General features: G+C 37.4%; 2 protein-coding genes across 8 annotated transcripts in view; both read left to right on the top strand.

The window, feature by feature from the left end:
- PPAT (phosphoribosyl pyrophosphate amidotransferase) overlaps window positions 1–9,530 on the top strand; it is a 42,384-nt gene extending 32,854 nt beyond the window's left edge. The window contains exons 6-11 of the mRNA XM_032151516.2: window positions 723–795; window positions 1,429–1,580; window positions 1,999–2,126; window positions 3,504–3,725; window positions 6,129–6,249; window positions 7,333–9,530. Of these exons, the coding sequence (XP_032007407.1) occupies window positions 723–795; window positions 1,429–1,580; window positions 1,999–2,126; window positions 3,504–3,725; window positions 6,129–6,249; window positions 7,333–7,529 (893 nt within the window). The 3' untranslated portion in view covers window positions 7,530–9,530. The remainder of the gene's footprint in view (window positions 1–722; window positions 796–1,428; window positions 1,581–1,998; window positions 2,127–3,503; window positions 3,726–6,128; window positions 6,250–7,332) is intronic.
- A 5,018-nt stretch (window positions 9,531–14,548) lies between these two features.
- AASDH (aminoadipate-semialdehyde dehydrogenase) overlaps window positions 14,549–18,454 on the top strand; it is a 50,966-nt gene continuing 47,060 nt past the window's right edge. For 4 of the 7 annotated variants that reach the window (XR_004247950.2, XM_032151476.2, XM_032151468.2 and 1 more), the window contains exons 1-2: window positions 14,550–14,996; window positions 17,689–17,960. Coding sequence is in view for 4 of the 7 variants with exons in the window: in XM_032151476.2 (XP_032007367.1) it covers window positions 17,731–17,960 (230 nt within the window). In the remaining 3 variants the exon portion in view is untranslated. Of the gene's footprint in view, window positions 14,997–15,548; window positions 15,721–17,688; window positions 17,961–18,454 lie in introns of all 7 variants that reach the window. The other 3 variants (XM_032151471.2, XM_032151473.2, XM_032151479.2) reach the window with 3 other exon arrangements.

Genomic DNA, 18,454 nt, shown 5'->3' with positions numbered 1-18,454 from the left:
AGGTAAAAAAAAAAAAAAATGTATTCTTCCTTTTTAAAGTATGTTTCTTTGAGTACTCCTGAGGATGCGTCCTTTTTTTTTTTTTTTGAGACCCAGTTTCGCTCTTGTTGCCCAGGCTGCTGGAGTGCAATGGTGCGATCTCAGTTCACTGCAACCTCTGCCTCCCGGGTTCAAGTGATTCTCCTACCTCAGCCCCCCGAGTAGCTGGGATTACAGGCACGCGCCACCATACCCAGCTAATTTTGTATTTTTAGTAGAGACAGGGTTTCTCCATGTTGGTCAGGCTGGTCTCAAACTCCCGACCTCAGGTGATCTGCCCACGTTAGCCTCCCAAAGTGCTGGGATTACAGGCATGAGCCACCACGCCTGGCTGGATGAGTCCCTTTTAATGTTTTTAATGGAGATTCCTATTTTTTCCTGTCTTAATTGCCTATTCATGTCCTTTGCCTAGCTTTTTCATTTCTGCAGTATGATTTTAGTGGTTTCTTTTGACTTGTATGAAGATGTCTTTTTCTAGCCATGAAATCATAATGTTAGAAGGAATCTTAGAAGATCATTTATTTTATCTTTGGCTCAAGTCAAATGAGGATCCATGTGCTCTTAAAGTCATAGAAATTGGCTATTCTATGAGTTTTATTTACTTATTTATTGTTAGCTGTTCTGTTGAAATAGCCTCTTAAAATTTCTTGAATCCATTAACTGAATTGATTGGTGATTTACAGAGAAAAAAACATCAGAAACAGAAGGATGGGTGGTGTCTTCAGAATCTTGTAGCTTCTTATCTATTGGTGCAAGGTAAGTTTTACCTTGTTTGGCATATTATATTTTCCCACGTTGAAAAGCATTTTTTTTAGACAGTTTCTTATTTATGTGAAAGTTTGAAAGTTTTCTTTTTGATGTCTGCAAGAAAATATTTATAAACGGTTTTTCTTATGCATGTTATGCTCAGCAGTTGCACTGAGTTTAATGTTCTAGTAATAGCTTCTAATTCTGACGCTGGCATTCTTTTAAGATACTATGAAACTTATTTTAATTTCTTTATTTTGTATATTTTTCTCTTTTTACAGTACAATATGAAAATAGAGACTTATTTTAGAAAGGAAGAACTTCCTCAATGAGAGATAGTTATGATAGAAAAATATAAGCCAGGAGAAAATGTTTTCTTTATACTTTATTCTTTTAAAATTCAATACAACTTAGGGCCCTTAATTTTTTAATTCCATACTAGAACTTAAGTGTTTACAGAGAGATTATACAGAAATCATTGCAGGAGACATACTACTTTAAAAAGTCACTTCTAGATTTTATATTGAATGAATCAATTGTTTTTCTAAGGGAAGGTACTCTGTGTGCTTTATAATTAATGTTTCCATTAGCCATAAGGACTAGTTTATTAAAAGTCTTCTTTCTTTAACATTGTTTCCCAAGATATTACCGTGAAGTCTTGCCTGGAGAAATTGTGGAAATATCCAGACACAGTGTCCGAACTCTTGATATTATATCAAGGTCTGAAGGAAACTCAATGGCTTTTTGTATCTTTGAATATGTTTATTTTGCAAGACCAGACAGTATGTTTGAAGGTAAGTAGATTTCTTTTCTTTGAATATTCATGTAAATGTTTTAGCTATCTCCTTGAAACATGGCAATTCTTGCCTCAAAGGCTTACCTGGCTCTTTGAAGGCATATAGTTATATGTTGTGGATATAGGACTGAGCCCACAAGTCATAAGATCACTGTTTTTCACTTCTTTTTGACTCTTGGATTTTGTTTTTTGTTAGGAGTAAGGATTATGATTTTTTAGATCTATATGAAGGTCAAATTTTTTTTAAAAACCACACAGTTGAATTCTCCAGTTTGTGTATTTCCACATTCATATTTTTGTATATATTGCATTTCTTTTTATACTCAATCTGTAGAATTCTAGAACTAGTTCTTTAGAATAACACTGTTATATTATGCTAAGTAAAAATACTCTCTCTCCTTTTCCAAACACACCAGACCAAATGGTTTATACAGTAAGATACCGTTGTGGCCAGCAGCTAGCGATTGAAGCACCTGTGGATGCAGATTTGGTTAGCACTGTTCCAGAATCTGCTACGCCTGCTGCTCTTGCTTATGCAGGAAAGGTATTTTCTCTTAATTAACATGCAGTGAATTGCTCTCCCAGCTGTGGAATAAGAAACCCTTGCCTATAAAGAGAAACTCATCAACATTTCTAAGGAGAAAGGAAGGTTTGGTGGTTAATGTTGGTTTGTTTACGAGTGTTTTTTATTTTCCAGGCTTTTTATCCAATGGCACTATTTTAGTGAAAACCACTAAAAGGTTCACTGAAAAGAAAAAATGTTCACTAAAGGGTTCAGAAATTGGCCCCCTTCTTTTTAAAAAGATAACATCATGAATATACAGTTGACCCTTGAACAATTTGGGGGTTAAAGGTGCCAACCCTCTGCACAGTCAAATCTGTGTATGCATTTTAATGCCCCCAAACTTAAATACTGATAACCTACTGTTGACTGGAAGTCTGACCAATAACATAAACAGTTGATTAACATATTTTATATATGTATTATGTGCTATATTCTTGGCAATAACGTAAGCTAGAGAAAAGTAAATGCTTTGAAGAAAATCATAAGGAGGAGAAAATATATTTACTATTCCTTATGTGAAAGTGGATCTTCATAAAGGCCTTCATCCTCATTGTTGTCTTCACGTTGAGTAGGCTGAGGAGGGAAGAGGAAAAGGGGCTGGACTTGCTGTCTCGGGGTGGCAGAGATGGAAGAAAATCCACCTATAAGTAGACTCATGTACTTCAAACCCGTGGTGTTAATCAACTATATATTCAGTGGAAAAATTTACTTAATATTAAAATAAACGTCTTGAATTATCTTCACAAGTCACTGGAATATTTGCTTGCTACTAAGTATGGGTAATAATAAAGCTGTTTATGTTCATTTAGCATAATGTTGTCAGCGTTATGCTTTCTTTTCATAACCAGGTAGATTGTGTAACTGTAGTAATCTGGGGTATAACATCCAATATTGACTACCTTGGATACTTCATTAACTTCTAAAAGAATTAATATGCATATACTTTAGAAAAGATTACCTTGATAAATGGGTTAATTACTTCCTATCCCTAAAAAGTATCTCATTGGTCTACTGCTTTTAATTTATTTTAATTCATTTCTTTAAAAATTATCATTTTGATAATGAATTTTTCTGACAGTGATTTAATCTTTGTCGTGTCTTCACATGCTTAGTGTTATCTTTCGAAACAGAGGAGTAATGTTTAAGACAAAAACATTATGACTCCTCGCAAAATGAATTGGTTTTTCCACCAAGTATATTTTGTTTAGTGGTTTTCCTTTTTGCCTTTTTTCCAAATAATAAAGGAAAATTATTTTGAAATTTTACTTGAATATTGTGGTGGCAACACAATCTAGAGAAAATATTTGCCTATTCTGTATATTACTCCTCATTGTCCTTTCATTTCTTGTCTATCAGTGTGGACTTCCATATGTGGAGGTGCTGTGTAAAAACCGGTATGTAGGGAGAACCTTCATTCAGCCAAACATGAGGTTAAGACAACTTGGTGTTGCAAAAAAATTTGGAGTATTGTCAGACAATTTTAAAGGCAAAAGAATTGTTCTTGTAGATGATTCAATTGTGAGAGGCAATACCATCTCACCTATAATAAAACTGCTCAAAGAATCTGGTGCAAAAGAGGTAAGTAATATTAAAACATATCCTAAAGCATCAGTTAACAATAAGATACTGGCATAAAATTGCAATTCAGGGTAGTGAATCAAAATGGATGTTCAATATAATAAATTAACTTTTATATCAGTTTGGTTTAGGAGTAACTGTGTAGCAACTTGGAGAACATGTAACAGCCACACTTACATTAAATGTAATCCTTAATAGATTAAAAAGCTCAATATAAAAGCTTAAGGCTGGGTGAGGTAGCTCATGCCTGTAATCCCAGTACTTTGGGAGCCTGAGGCGGGAGGTTGCTTGAGCCCAGGAGTTCGAGAACAGCCTGGGCAATATAGTGAGACCCTGTCTCTACAAAAATAAAAGATAATAGTAAAATTAAATTTTAAAAAACCTAAAATTTTTACAAAATTAAAAGACTACACAAAATAGGCTGGGCACAGTGACTCATGCCTATAATTCCAGCACTTTGGGATGCTGAGGTGGGCACATTGCTTGAGTCCAGGAGTTCAAGACCAGCCTGGGCGACATAGTGAAACTCGCCTCTCCTAAAATTACAAAAAACTGGGTGGGGCGTGGTGGCACACACCTGTAATTCCAGCTACTTAGGAGGCTGAGGTGGGAGGATGGCTTGAGCCCAGGAGGTAGAGATTGCAGTGAGCCAAAGCAATCTCAAAAAAAAAAAGTCTAAAAACACAAAATAGAATGCTTTTTAAAATCAATAGTCTTGATTGCTTTCTCTACTTGAAGACATGCAGCCATTATTTTTTAAAATGTATTTGTTAAAGACAGTGTCTGGCTCTGTTGCCCAGGCTGGAGTGCTATGGCACCATCTCAACTCACTGCAACCTCTGCTTCTGGGGCTCAAGCAATCCTCCCACCTCAGCCTTCTGGGTAGTTGCGACTATAGGCATGTGCCATTGCAGCCAGGCTAATTTTTGTATTTTTAGTAGAGACGAGGTTTCACCATGTTGCCCAGGTTGGTCTTGAGCACCTGGACTCAAGTGATCCGCCTGCCTCGGCCTCCCAGTGTTAGGATTACAGATGTGAGCCACCGTGGCCAGCCAAGTTATATTTTAATATCACTTTATGTCTTTTTTTTTTTTTCCTTGATACTGGGACTCACTGTGTCACCTAGTTGGAATGCAGTGGTTCAATCTCAGCTTACTGCAACCTCCACCTCCTGGGCTCAAGAGATCCTCCCACTTCAGCCTCCCAAATAGCTGGGACCATAGGCACACACCACCATGCCCAGCTGATTTTTCGTATTTTTAGTAGAGGCAGGGTTTCGTCATGTTGCCCCTGCTGATCTCAAACTCCTGAGCTCAGGCCATCTGCCTGCCGCAGCCTCCCAAAGTGCTTGATTACAGGTGTGAGCCACCCATACCTGGCCTCACTTTATGTCTTGAAAAAATTTATTTTTATTTTTATTTTTTAAATTGACAAATGTATATATTTATTGTGTACAACATGTTTTTATATAGATATATTATTTTAAGATTTCAAAGCTTCTTCTATTTCAGTAGCTCATACTACAGAAGTGAGATGCCATTTTTACAACTAATAGTTATGTAAATTTAAAAATAAAGTCTCAGCCTGGGCAACATATACCCCATCTCTGAAAAATCAAAAATAAAATCTCACTGTAGAAGAGAGTGGGATGAAAAGCAGCATGCCAGTTTATTTAGAAAGTTTCCAAGATAATTGGGATTATGATTTTCCAGCCATTTTTATACCTGTGTTTAGGATTATGATCATCTCACTCTGGAATTCTGTGGAAATTATGTAATAGATACAAGAGTTTAACATAATTTCATCATTTATTGCAATAGTGAAAAAGAATAAAGTCAAAGAACCTGGAAATGGCATATCTCCCTGTTGGTGAATATAATTTAGTAAATTGATATATCAGTGTGATGAAATATGATGCAGCCGTTAAATACTAAGAAGACTGCATAGCAAAAATGGGAAAATCTATTCTAATAAAGAAAGTTTAAAAAGGAAATGTGGACACTGAGTATAGCCATGTAAATGTACCTGATGAAAGGCAAAAAAAAAATAACAGACGAAAACAACTGTGTTGTAGTAGTAAGGTTTTTGTTATAACCTGGTAAATTGTATTTTTCTTTTTAAAATAGTAAGATAAGGGATAAGCAGGAGTACCCGGTATTACAAGAGAAAAGTGGCTCTAGGAATGTAAAGACATCAAATGAGAAGTAGGATATCTAGAGAAAGAAACTTCCTCATGATTAGGTGACAGAAAAAAAAAAACCAAGAAGCAGCTTTGTAGAAAGAATAATTTATTATCTGTATGTTGTTACTGAATATTCTGCAAAACAATTTTATATTGTATTTGCACAATGAAAGAATTTTGCATAGTCTTAAAAACCTTGTGTGCAATGATTTCTTTCCAAGGTACACATTCGAGTAGCTTCACCACCAATTAAATATCCATGCTTCATGGGAATAAACATTCCTACAAAAGAAGAGCTCATTGCCAATAAACCAGAATTTGATCACCTTGCAGAATATCTAGGTAAGCATTAAAATTTCTATAAACTTTGATTATTAATAGAGAAAATCCAAAGCTTGACAGTCTTTACACCTTTAGTAAAAAGGAGTATTCAGTGTTTGTTAAAAGTATTTATATATGTTAAGCAGATACTGAATACTATTCTCAACAGTGAGAGTAGTGGGCATGGGCAGACACCATAGAGTCTTGTGTTGGAGAGCTAAGCCAAGGTGAGATCAGAGAAGGAGGAGGTGGTTTCCAGGTGGAGGGAAGTGCAAGCATATCACTTAAAGCCTCCCAAAAGTCAGATCCCAAGAAAAACAAAAATAATTTAATCAGATTCTAACAGAGTAATTTGGATGTGGATACAAATCACAAAGTAAAAAGTTTGTGTAGGTTCATATTCAATAATGAGATAAGGAGACTTCGAGATCTAAGTTATCCTGGGTAAGACATCTTCCTTTCAAAATCAGGTGATGTATAAACTGTGGAAATAACACATGATATTTAGTCATTGTGCCTTGGTACCTCCACACCATCTGTTTGTGGCTGGTGTTTCTTTTAACCTGTCATGCATGTGCCTCACTGGTTAAATATTTTTAAATATCACCCTGATGGGTGTCATACATGTTATGAGCACTCACACTTTGCCAGAAACTATGCTGCCTATATTATCTATATCATCATAACATCATAAAAACTCTACATTTAGGCAATGTTTCCACCATCTTATATAGATGAAAAAATAGACTTAGGGAAACTGAGTGAACTTGAGCTTAACTTTGAGCCTAGATCTTCCTGACTTTAAATTCCATTTTCTCAATTAAGAAAATTACTTCCAAAGCCCTCTAATTCCATTCTATACTTGAAGCCTCCTCTGCTGTTTTAGATTATGTTATCCCCTAGATTCCAATTAAAATTTTTAAAAATAAAGGAACTGAGTTTTACTGATTTTTTTCCTTTTGTTTTTTTTGTAAAGAAAGGCTAAAGGAGAAATTTTTATCCTAGCTTAAATTATTCTGTTTGTAACTATTCTCTGTTGAAGCATTTCTTCCTTTCTAAAGGAATTCTCATTACATTTTTATTTTTCCCTCTTTCTCCCTTTAGGAGCAAACAGTGTTGTGTATCTGTCAGTAGAAGGACTGGTTTCATCTGTACAAGAAGGGATAAAGTTTAAAAAACAGAAAGAGAAAAAGCATGATATTATGATCCAAGAAAATGGAAATGGTCTGGAATGTTTTGAAAAGAGTGGTCATTGTACAGCTTGTCTCACTGGAAAATATCCTGTAGAATTAGAATGGTAGCTGGTAGGGTTGGATGTGTGTAGTTTCAAGATAGAAAGTTGGTCAAGAAGTTATAGTGGTCACACCTCATCTATTTACTGTTACTCAGTTGGTACAATGTAAAATGCCATGCTTATGTTTACCTTTCTAAGTTTTGAGATTTTTTTTTTTCTGAAAAGGATACCAAAGTGCGATAACTGAACATTGCTAATTGCATATAATACAACAATATGTGGTGTTCTTTTTTTTACACAAGCATTGGCTAGCCTTTTTAATGTGGTCAGAGAAGGCAGGTGGTTGCTGACATTTGCCAAGTCCATGCTTTAAAGGGTTTGCAAGAAGTTAGGGTTAAGGAGAGGTGCTGCCAACAAGACAGGTGAGTTAAATATAACATTTCACACAAAGTTTGAATAGAATACATTATACCTCATAGGTGTCTAGCCTCTACAGTTCTGGCTGTACTTATGACCTTGGCTTCCCTGTCTAACGGTAGACAAATCTTTAAAAAAAAAAACAAAATATAATCTGTGGTGCCTCAGTTTCCCCACATGTGCAATGGGATACTTATATTATTAGATTAAATAATTAATAAGAATGTGAACAAGTGTTATACTTTCGTGATTTGAGCCATCATTTCACTTCTGATTTTAAGACAACTCATGATTGTTAGCTTTCGGAAAGCTAATGATTATTAACTTTTTGAAATTAGTTTACAATTAAGATTTCATTATGATGGAAGGAGACATAATTGGCAGATCTTTGCCGTCTCTCTTTGAGATGTCCTAAAAAGGATTGTAAAAATCTGTGAAAAAGTTTTTCCTACATTTGACTAGAAAATGTGATACATAGTATTTAGTGCCCTGATACTGTAAGCTCAGCAAGTAACCTGGTACATTTGAAATAAAAACCAAATTTTTAGATTCAAACAATCCCTTTATCCTTAATTTAATTATCATATGCTTTTTTAATGAAGTGCTTGATCACTTGCAAGCATGTATACATGTAGATGTACATATACATGTACACATACACATAAATTATTGCAATTAAGTGATCAAGTACAGACACAATAGGGGCCAGTTTTGTTTAAGGATCAAAGAGACAACCACTTTGGGGAATTAGTATCAACTTACAATCCAAGTCCAAGTATCATCTTATAATCACTTTTTTCTACTTTATTAAGATCTAATGAATTTGATTTCTTTTTTGAAGTTTTTTCTTGTAACATCTGAGATTTAGAAGTTTAAGATGACTTGACCCCAAACCTGTTTATGTAAGAATTTTTAAACATAAAAGTGTTTGTTATTGTTATGTTACCATAATTTGATGTATATAGTGTCCAGATCCATTTAGAAATTTAATATTTATTAATAACTGAAACTGTTTGTCTTCCTTTGGTATATAGTCTCACATATTATATTATAGCAGGCCAAGATAAAATTTTGACAGCTCTTTAAGCCCACATGCAGCAGTGGGTCAGATAACCCTGTGGCAGTGACACGGGCAAATTGGCATTTGAATAAAGCCCTGGGACCACCTCAACATGTGTAGCCTCTTGTCTTAAATGTACTCCCCATGACAGCATGGAGGAGGCAAGACCTGTGGGTCAATTTTGAACTGGCCTTACTTTGATTTTTAAAACAAGAGACTCAGGGAAAGTACTAAACCAAAATCTCTGATTTTACTTTGCGTTTTCTGTAGTTTTTGTTTTACTGAGATGCTTTTGTAAAGGAAAATAATACTGTGACAGTTTGGTAATTCTACAGATTTCTTAATATTTCTCCATCATGGCCTTTTACTTCACAATTTTCTGAAGTCTGAATTAAATTACAATTTTTTTTTTTACCAATTTAATCTCAAATGTTGTTTAACTGCTTTAAATTTATATATGTAGAGTATTATACACTGCAGAGATGAAAAATGTGTTTTCACGGGATTTATATTGTGAACTAAACTAAGCCTACTTTTTGTGACTTATTTGTGATGCCTTGTTGATAAATATGTGTAATAAGTACGTTTAAATATGTGTGTCCTTTTTTTTTTTTTTTTTTAAATAGTGATTTTAGTTAGTGCTTTATGGTAAACAGCATGGAGACAACTTCCAGGCTCCATTCTTGGCACCAGCTAGTCACATCTTATTTCTCTGATCCAGGCATTTCAATAAATAGGCCATCTCTTATGAACTAGGCAAAACTGCTGATTGACTATGAAGGACAAATAAAGTAATTAGAAATGCAATACTAAGTAAGCACTACGTCGTGGCAAGATCCTTGAAAGCACTATGGGGAAAGAGGGAGTGTCATAGAAGAGCAGGATTGGATTCAAAGTGTCAGGGTGGGTAGGTAAATGAATAGATAAACTGTAGTACATTCAGACAATAGAATATTATTCAGTGCTTAAAAGAAAGGAGCAATCATTTCTAGGTTTATGCCTACCTCTTTGATTTGGCAGGATAATTTCACAATCAGTAGATATTGTGGGTGACTTGACAGAATCTGACTTCATAAATCCTTTAGTCCACCCAGGGGGTACTACTGGCAACATCCTCAGTAAACTTTTTGTTCAAATTGTACTAAAGGTCTTTTTTAAAACAGAGTTAGCTCTCTCTGCTTTAATTCAAGCCAGTCGTGGAATGCTAAATAATAGGATTGCTGTGTACCAGCTAAACAAAGCGATGTCTGTGCTTTTGCTCATACTACATGCTGTACCTGGATACATTCCATTGGGGAATTTATATACACAAAATAAGAAAATAGCCCACATGGTATAATAGGTCTCACCTAATTCCTCATGATCATTTGATTTATTCAGTTGGTTGCCTTTAAGCCTAGGTTCATGGCTCAAAACTATTATGCTGAGATTGTTACTTTGTATTTTTTCTTTTTTTTTTTTTAAGAACTTTATACCTGTTTCTTGTCAAATTTGCATAGAAATGCAACTCCTAACAGAATAATGCTCTCCCAGCACTTTGAGATGATAGCCAGTGCCTATGGAACAGACAGAATTGAACTTAACAGTGGACTCCAGGTAGACTTAGCCTGAGATCCACTCCCTCCAAACGTCTTTTGTTGTTCAAATGTGGCTAAAGGGTTTTGATGCTAATTCCTAGTTACCAGTGACTCCCTTCAACATGGGGGCAGACTGGCACCAAGAGATATCAAAACCTAAATACAGGATGATTGATCAATGATGCTTTTGAGAAGGACCTTGATCAAAAGGGGAAATGTGAAAGTTGTCAGATTCAAAATGGAGTCACTCGTATTAAAACCCTGACAAGCGGAGCCAGGAAACGCCATGAAGGGGAAGGGTTCTCATGTACATATGGTTGATAACAAGAACTATCAAAAGACTACAAAAATTTACCACCTGCACAAAGGCCACCACAACCTCAAACACAACACACACACATACTTCTGCAAGGACATCTGCCTATCAACTGCCTATCTAACTTACGGACAACACCACCCTTACCACGCTTGTTATTGTTAAAGAGTGAGGTTTATTTTTATTTATTTATTTTTTGATATGGAGTCTCACTTCGTCACCAGGCTGGAGTGCAGTGGCACAATCTCGGCTCACTGCAACCTCCACCTCCTGGGTTCAAGTGATTCTCCTGCCTCAGCCTCCCGAGTAGCTGGGACTACAGGCATGTGCCACCATGCCCAATTAATTTTTATATTTTTCAAAGAGACGGTTTCACTGTATTGGCCAGGATGGTCTTGATCTTTTGACCTCGTGATCCACCCGCCTTAGCCTCTCAAAGTGCTGGGATTACAGGCGTGAGCCACCACCACTCCCGGCCTTCCATTGTACTTTCATAGTTACCTGTTCTTTCCTCGTGCCCTGTGAAGAAGTGCCTTCCACCATGATTTTAAGTTTCCTGAGGGCTCCCCAGCCACGTGGAACTGAGTCAATTAAACCTCTTCTTTATAAACTACCCAGTCTCAGATATTTACTTAAAGCAATGTGAGAACAAACTAATACACCTGTCAAAACACCAAGCCTGAAAAACCCAACCACTAATTTGCTCTCTGCTTTCTCCTGAGCAGCTGAACACTGTTAGAGTAAATCACACAATGCCTCATTATCCCAACTGTGATATGTGCTACAACAGCACATAACAGGAGGACCTAACCTGGTTTTCAAGTAGGGTCAAGGATTTTCCAAATTATTTTTGAACTTTTTAAGGAAACAATGACATTGACAACTGAGAGAGAAGCCCTAAAATAAGTTGAGTGTGCCAGTCAAGGTACAAAATATCAGCAGGGTACAGGGTGGGCATTTGATATTTCCCTGCAACTGGAACAGTGTAACTGGATGGAGCAGAGTAAAAAAAAAAGATAGTTTGGGAAACAAGCGCATAAGACATGAATCCCTGCTATAAGGGTGCTATTTAGTATAGGAGGTCAGATTTGGAAATAATGCAGCAACACTAACTGATGCTGTAAGAAATGTATGTCACTGGTAAGGGTCTGGTATTGAAATCTATTTTAAAGTTAATAAGATAGCCTGTTAACTGTTTTATGGCAGTAAACTTGGATTCCTGGGTGACAAAGAACTTTGTAATTTATGGCAAAAGCAGAAGCCAGAACTTCATGTTTATGCATATTCCATGTCCCCCAAGTCCCACCAGGATGGTGAAGGTGGGCCTCCATGGATGTCTGCACGTGCAGTCAGTGGGTTACATTATAGGAGAGGAACACTGAGTTTGGGGGATTCACTACTTTTGTAGTTAAGTGGAAGCAAGCCTACTCTTTGGGAAGAATACTTCAGCTATGAAACTGATCATCCCAAACAACCCTGAAAAATGATCTAGGTAAAGAGCAGTTAGGACCTTACGTTCTTGGCAAACCCAGAATCTGCAGGTCCCATGACAAATGACCCCTCCCAAGAGTATGGTGGGTTCGTGGGATGGAGTTTGGAGGAGTCTGGATAAATTATTCTTTAGGGCTTGAAGAAAGGCATCACTGAGGAAGTGATGTTTAAGCTGTATTTTCATCAAGCAGGCATGGAGAAAGAAGGGTATTTCAGCCTGAGCCCAGCCAAAACGGGTGTGGAAACATGATAAGGACTTTGTATGCTCAGAACTCTTACTAGCCTCTCATTATGACTAGAGTTTACAGTATCAGGTGTGGGAAATGTGGAAGATGGGTGGGGGAGCAGTGGCCTGCTGTGAGAGATCAGGTTAGAAAGAAAATGAACTCTCTTGTTTACCTTGCTGAAGAGTGAATGTTATGCAGGCAACGAGGGATCATTGAAGCTTATTCTCATAGCAGAAGAATGCTATGACTGATCTGGTATATGTTTTAGAATGATCACCCTGGATTCTCAGGTAAAAATGCTGTCTTAAACATAGTGTTCTACATTTGCTCCCTAAGACTCCCTGAAAATGACAGTAACAGGATTTTTAAAGTCATACACCCTTAAGGGTTAAAGAAAAGGAATAATGGAAATGAAATTCTAGAATCAATAGCAAAGGGCTCAGTTGACTTGAAACAGCTGAATTCTAAACCCCCAGTGAGCAAAACCAACAAGCAATTCTATTTGTATCACAGAACCCCCTAAAAAGCTCAGAAACTGGCTTCAGGAAGTAGAAGTGAAGAGGGTACCTAAAAGGACTGGAAGTTCATTTAGGAGAATGTTATATCCTTTATGCCACCCCCGGCCCCCGCCTTATTCTGAAGGCTTTTTTTTTTAATTGTTCAGGAGTAAAACGGGGTCTCTGTAATGGAGGACATGAGGCACCTAAAACAAAGAGAATTAAGTGAAAATTATACTAAATTCTGAGACACAACCCAGCCTCCATACCCCTCCTCTCCCACTTGATTTTCAACAAACGTCCCATGGGCTCAACAGCTTCCAATCAACTTTTAAATATACCCCCACTTACATATGAGCAGATAAAGACCACCAGACATCCTAGGAAAGCCTCTAATATGAAAGATAGAGCACGAAATCAACAGAAGAAAGAAAAAGGCAACTTGAGGGAAATAGATAATGCAAGGGAAGAAAAGCTTTAAAAAAGATATTAATATCAGAGAGCTGGATGATGATACTGGAATTATAAAACAGATCATTTTGGCAGCAATTTAGAGTCACTCAGAGGCAAACAAAACTGAAAACTTTTAGGAAAAAGCTGACCAAGAAGACCTGAACTAAAGTAGCAGTAATGGCGATGAACATGACACAAAAAACGCAGGTTCTAGGCCCCTCACTAGAAAACTAGGGGATGAACGTCTGGGGATGGAGTCCAGGAATTTGGAATCTAAAACATCACCACTGGCAATTCTGATGTAGCCAGCTGGGTGCTGGTCTCAAGACTGAGAACTAGAGGACATAGGGTCTAATCGGATGTAAGAGGGTAAGAAAGTGGGAAGGTTGTTAACTGGCTGGCTGGGTGGATGACGGTGTCATCCCAACATAGAAACATAGACAAGATACACTTTTGCCCACTTCCAACCTAAATACATAAATGAGGCTGTGTTAGTTTGAGTAGTCCATGGTACATCTTGGAAAAGTATAGTTGGCATGTGGGGATATTTTTTGCTTAGATTAGTACCACAGTTTTCTTGTCACCAACCACTACGGCTGCGAGAGCGTCCTATGCTTTTTTCTCACGTACTGTTTTGATGCAGAGCTGTCTTCGCAGTCCCTCCCCCGGCTAAAACCCCCCCAAACAAAAAAATCCCGATTACTCTGCCACCAAACAGTAGCTTTAAAACACCAGTTATTGCCCTTGACGCTTACTGTAATAATTGACATGTCTCCAACCGTAACAATTCCCTTGGAAACAGAAACTTCTATTCAGGCATATAGTTTACAAAACTCCACCTCGGACCTGCTTTAATTTCTTTACAGGTCCTAGTAAATGCTCCTGTCAAATTCCTTAGTTACGTTTCAATCTGCTTCCCAATTAAAATGTCAGCATCATGACGACAGGAACGTCGTTTGCAGGCGTCACTGCTGCAGCCATATCTCCAGCACGTTTCCAGAAAATGTCATTGGTTGAAAGCAATAACTCTCCTATTTCACAATGATTTCATCTCTCTTCACATCAACCCTAGGTGATGTTTTTATGAACGAGAATACTGCGGCTCAAAATTCAAGAGTCTTGCCCAGAGTTTCTTGGCAAGTACGAAAGGGTTATGGCTCCAAACTGGTCAGCTGCAAAGTCCTTGCAAACCCTGTCCGAGACCATGCGCGACCCCAAGGAGCGCCTGAGCAGATAACCAAAAGTGAAAAAGCCCTCAAAACTCTTCACTCAGGTTAGCGCCTCGGCTTCAGGAGAGGCAGCGACAGCTCCACGCAGGCTGCCCGGGGTCGCTCGCACTGACGTCACGTAGCGACGCGGAAGATTTACGTATGGGGCCTCGCTCTGGGATAGCTTTACGGCTTCGGGGAGCTGCTGCTTCGCTGTGACAAGTATCCGCGACGAGCTATCCGGGAAAGGTCCGAGTGCGATCAAACCTAATCCGCGAGACTTGCTAAGTGAGTTGCGGCAGGGCGCGGTGTCCGTCGGGGGTCTGTGTGAGGGAGGCGAAGTGCCTCTAGGCCTGAGCCTGCTTCCACACACATTTGCTCAGCTTCACGACCACTGCGGGGCCTCGGATTTGATACACCGGGGTCTGGGTGCTGGTGTGGTGCAGACTAGCCCTGACCTGTGTGTACACTCCTGCGTCACTAGCCTCCGACCCTCTGCCCCTCCATTCAAATGGAAATAAGTGTGCTCCGCGCTCAGCTACCCCCTAGAGGGGTTTCGAAGAGCAATGAAGAAATGTTTAGGAAGCTGTAAATTGCATTGTTACTCGTTGCATACCGTAAAGTAAGAAGCAGGGGAATTGGGAAAATAAAGTTTCTAGATTATTTATCCATTTTTAAAACAGCCAGTGACCTAGAGAGAGGCCCCATAGCAATAGAATTTGTTGACACTCTTAAGATCTTTGTTGACTAAATAGCAGCTTCTACAGTTGTAGCAAGTAAATTTATTCCATTTACATATAAAATCTGCTTACCAGAGTTTGCTTTTTTTTCCTTTTTAAGGTCTCAAACATTTGGGCATTAATAAGTGTAGTATTCTCTACTGCAGAGAATGTTATTTGTGATTCAATGAATGAAAATGAAAACCTGAGACAACAAGAATGGATTTTACCTTAAATCTCTGTAACAACCATTGGGAAAATGGAAAGAAACATCTTAATTATCGTATAGATGTGTAGGTACCCTTCCGCACTACCTGTATGTTGCGAAATGAACTCATTCCTCATAATTTGAGCGCATGCTGCAGAAAGCCTCCCTTATATTTACATAATGATCATTGTATGTCTGAGGAAAGCTTAAAATTGTATCTTGTACATTAAAAAGAGCTAATATTTATAGAAATGCTTACTAAAAATAAATAATGTAAGTACTAAAGTTGCCTTATATGTTTAAACTATATTTAGAAATCACAGCATTTTCAAACTTACGGGTCTTGGCAGTTATTGGTTCATTTTACTCTCTTTAGGCTTTCTTTTTCCTAATTGATGTTAGTTAGTTGATATAAATGAAAATTTTGAGTCAGGAAATCAATTCAAATAGGTGTGAACAAATTAAAAAAAAAGAAAAGAAAACTTGGCCGGGCGTGGTGGCTCCGCCTGTAATCCTAAAATTTTGGGAGGCCAAGGTAGGTGGATCACTTGAGGTCAGGAGTTCAAAACCAACCTGGCCAACATGGAGAAACCCTGTCTCTACTTAAAAAAAATTAACAAAAACAAAAATTAGTCGGACGTGGTAGCGCGCACTTGTAATCCCAGCTACTGGGGAGCTTGAGGTGGGAGAATCGCTTGAACCTGGGAGGCAGAGGTTGCAGTGAGCCGAGATCGCGCCACTGCATTCCAGCCTGGGGAACAAAGCGAGACTGTCTCAAAAAACAAACAAAAACTTTACTGAAGTAGGCTACTTGGTAAGTCTTGTTTGCTTTAAAATATGGAAAATAGAGTTCAGAGAGGGAAAAAAATAACCTTTACCATTAAGGAAACACTGTGGATTTTTTTTACCATTGATTCCGAGTGTTTCTTTCTTGAAATACTGTTTCAAATCTTTTAATATAATCTGCATTAAGAGACCCAGAGAACATTGCATTGATATACTGCTTTATTGAGTTGTAATATTATATTTTCAGTCTAAGTGAACTTATTGGCAATTTAAAAATAAACTATACAGTATGAAGAGTTTACTTCTTGACAATTATACAAGTATGACTTCTGTAAAATACTAATAGTATAGTAATAAGCACTGTTTTTATATATAGTTGTCTAGAACCGAATGAATAGGAATAGGGTTTTTTGCTTTCTTCTGTCAAAGATTGATTTTACTTTCATCTGAGTTTAGCTCCTACTAGAATTTAAAAGCAAAGTTTATTTACATTAGTCATTTTATTTTATTTTTATTTCATTTACTTATTTATTTATTTTGAGATGGGGTCTTGCCCTGTCACCCAGGCTGGAGTTCAGTGGCACCATCTTGGCTCACTGCAACCTCTGCCTCCTGTGTTCAAGTGATTTGCCTGCTTCACCCTCCAGAGTAGCTGGGATTACAGTGCATGCCACCTTGCCCGGCTAATTTTTGTATTTTTAGTAGAGAAAGGGTTTCACCATGTTGGCCAGGCTGATCTTGAACTCCTGACCTCAAGTGATCCACCCACCTTGGCCTCCCAAAGTGCTGAGATTACAGGCATGAGCCACCGCACCCGGCCACATTAGTTATTTTAAAGTCATCATACAAGATTTTGACTACTCATCTTAACAAATCTGTAACAGTTACTGAAGGAAAGTAAAAAAAATTAAGTGTGGGGTCCTTTAAATTTGATTTTATTGATTAATTTTTTATATATTTCATATTTACATTGTGGTCCGTTGAGAGAGAAGTCTCCATTTTTACCTGCTTCGTTTTCATCTGTGTATACCACTGCCCTCCCAAATTTTTTTGATGCTCTGACCCAGCATAGGTTGATGTATCAAGTTTATTTTCAACCTCACTGTCCTCAGTAAAGTTACCATAGACATTTCATAAGTTCAGAGATTCTTCATTTATATATCTTTGATATAATTATTTTTATGAGATATTATTATAGAGAAGTTTCTCCCTGTCCACCGAGCTCTCTAAAACTCCCTCTCCCGCTAACACTTCTGTATATACACAGGGTTCTGTGCTACAAATTGATGTTTAGATAAACTTCAGTGAAATGACTCTTCAGGAATTGGTGCATAAGGCTGCCTCCTGTTATATGGACAGAGTAGCTGTATGTTTTGATGAATGCAACAACCAGCTTCCAGTTTACTACACCTACAAGACTGTGGTTAATGCTGCTTCTGAATTATCAAATTTTCTGCTGTTACACTGTGACTTTCAAGGAATTCGGGAAATTGGTCTCTACTGCCAACCTGGGATAGACTTACCCTCTTGGATTTTAGGGTAATATTTTTTAGAACTGTAAATTTGATGTTACTCCAAGCTAATGTAAATTTTTAGTAGAGTATATTGCAAGTTACTGTTCTGTTTACTATTGGACTTTTCTGTATTGTCTGGTCAATTGTAGAGAGGCTAAAGAAGTTTGCATTTCCCCTAGTATTATTTTTATATTATTTAAATTAATTATTCTGAGCTTATTTAGGAAAGACTAGAAGCTTTCACTAATAGAACATTTAAGTATCTCCAAAATATAAGGGCTTCATTAATCTGTTAAAGGAAAACAATTATAACAATTTATAACACTTTGTTGTTAGATAAAAGAAAACAGGATTTCACAGATAACATGACTGTTTTTTGTCTGCAACTGAAATTTTAGGCACTAAGGTATTCAATAAATCAGTAAATTAGGGTTTTGGATAATAGTTGATATAGATTGAAATATGAACCCATTGGAAGACACTATTCCAACAAATATTTGCGAAATGTTCAATCAAATA

This window comes from Hylobates moloch, unplaced genomic scaffold, assembly GCF_009828535.3.
Source record: "Hylobates moloch isolate HMO894 unplaced genomic scaffold, HMol_V3 SCAFFOLD_2, whole genome shotgun sequence".
Lineage (NCBI taxonomy): Eukaryota > Metazoa > Chordata > Mammalia > Primates > Hylobatidae > Hylobates > Hylobates moloch.
This window is presented reverse-complemented; position numbering and strand designations above follow the sequence as displayed.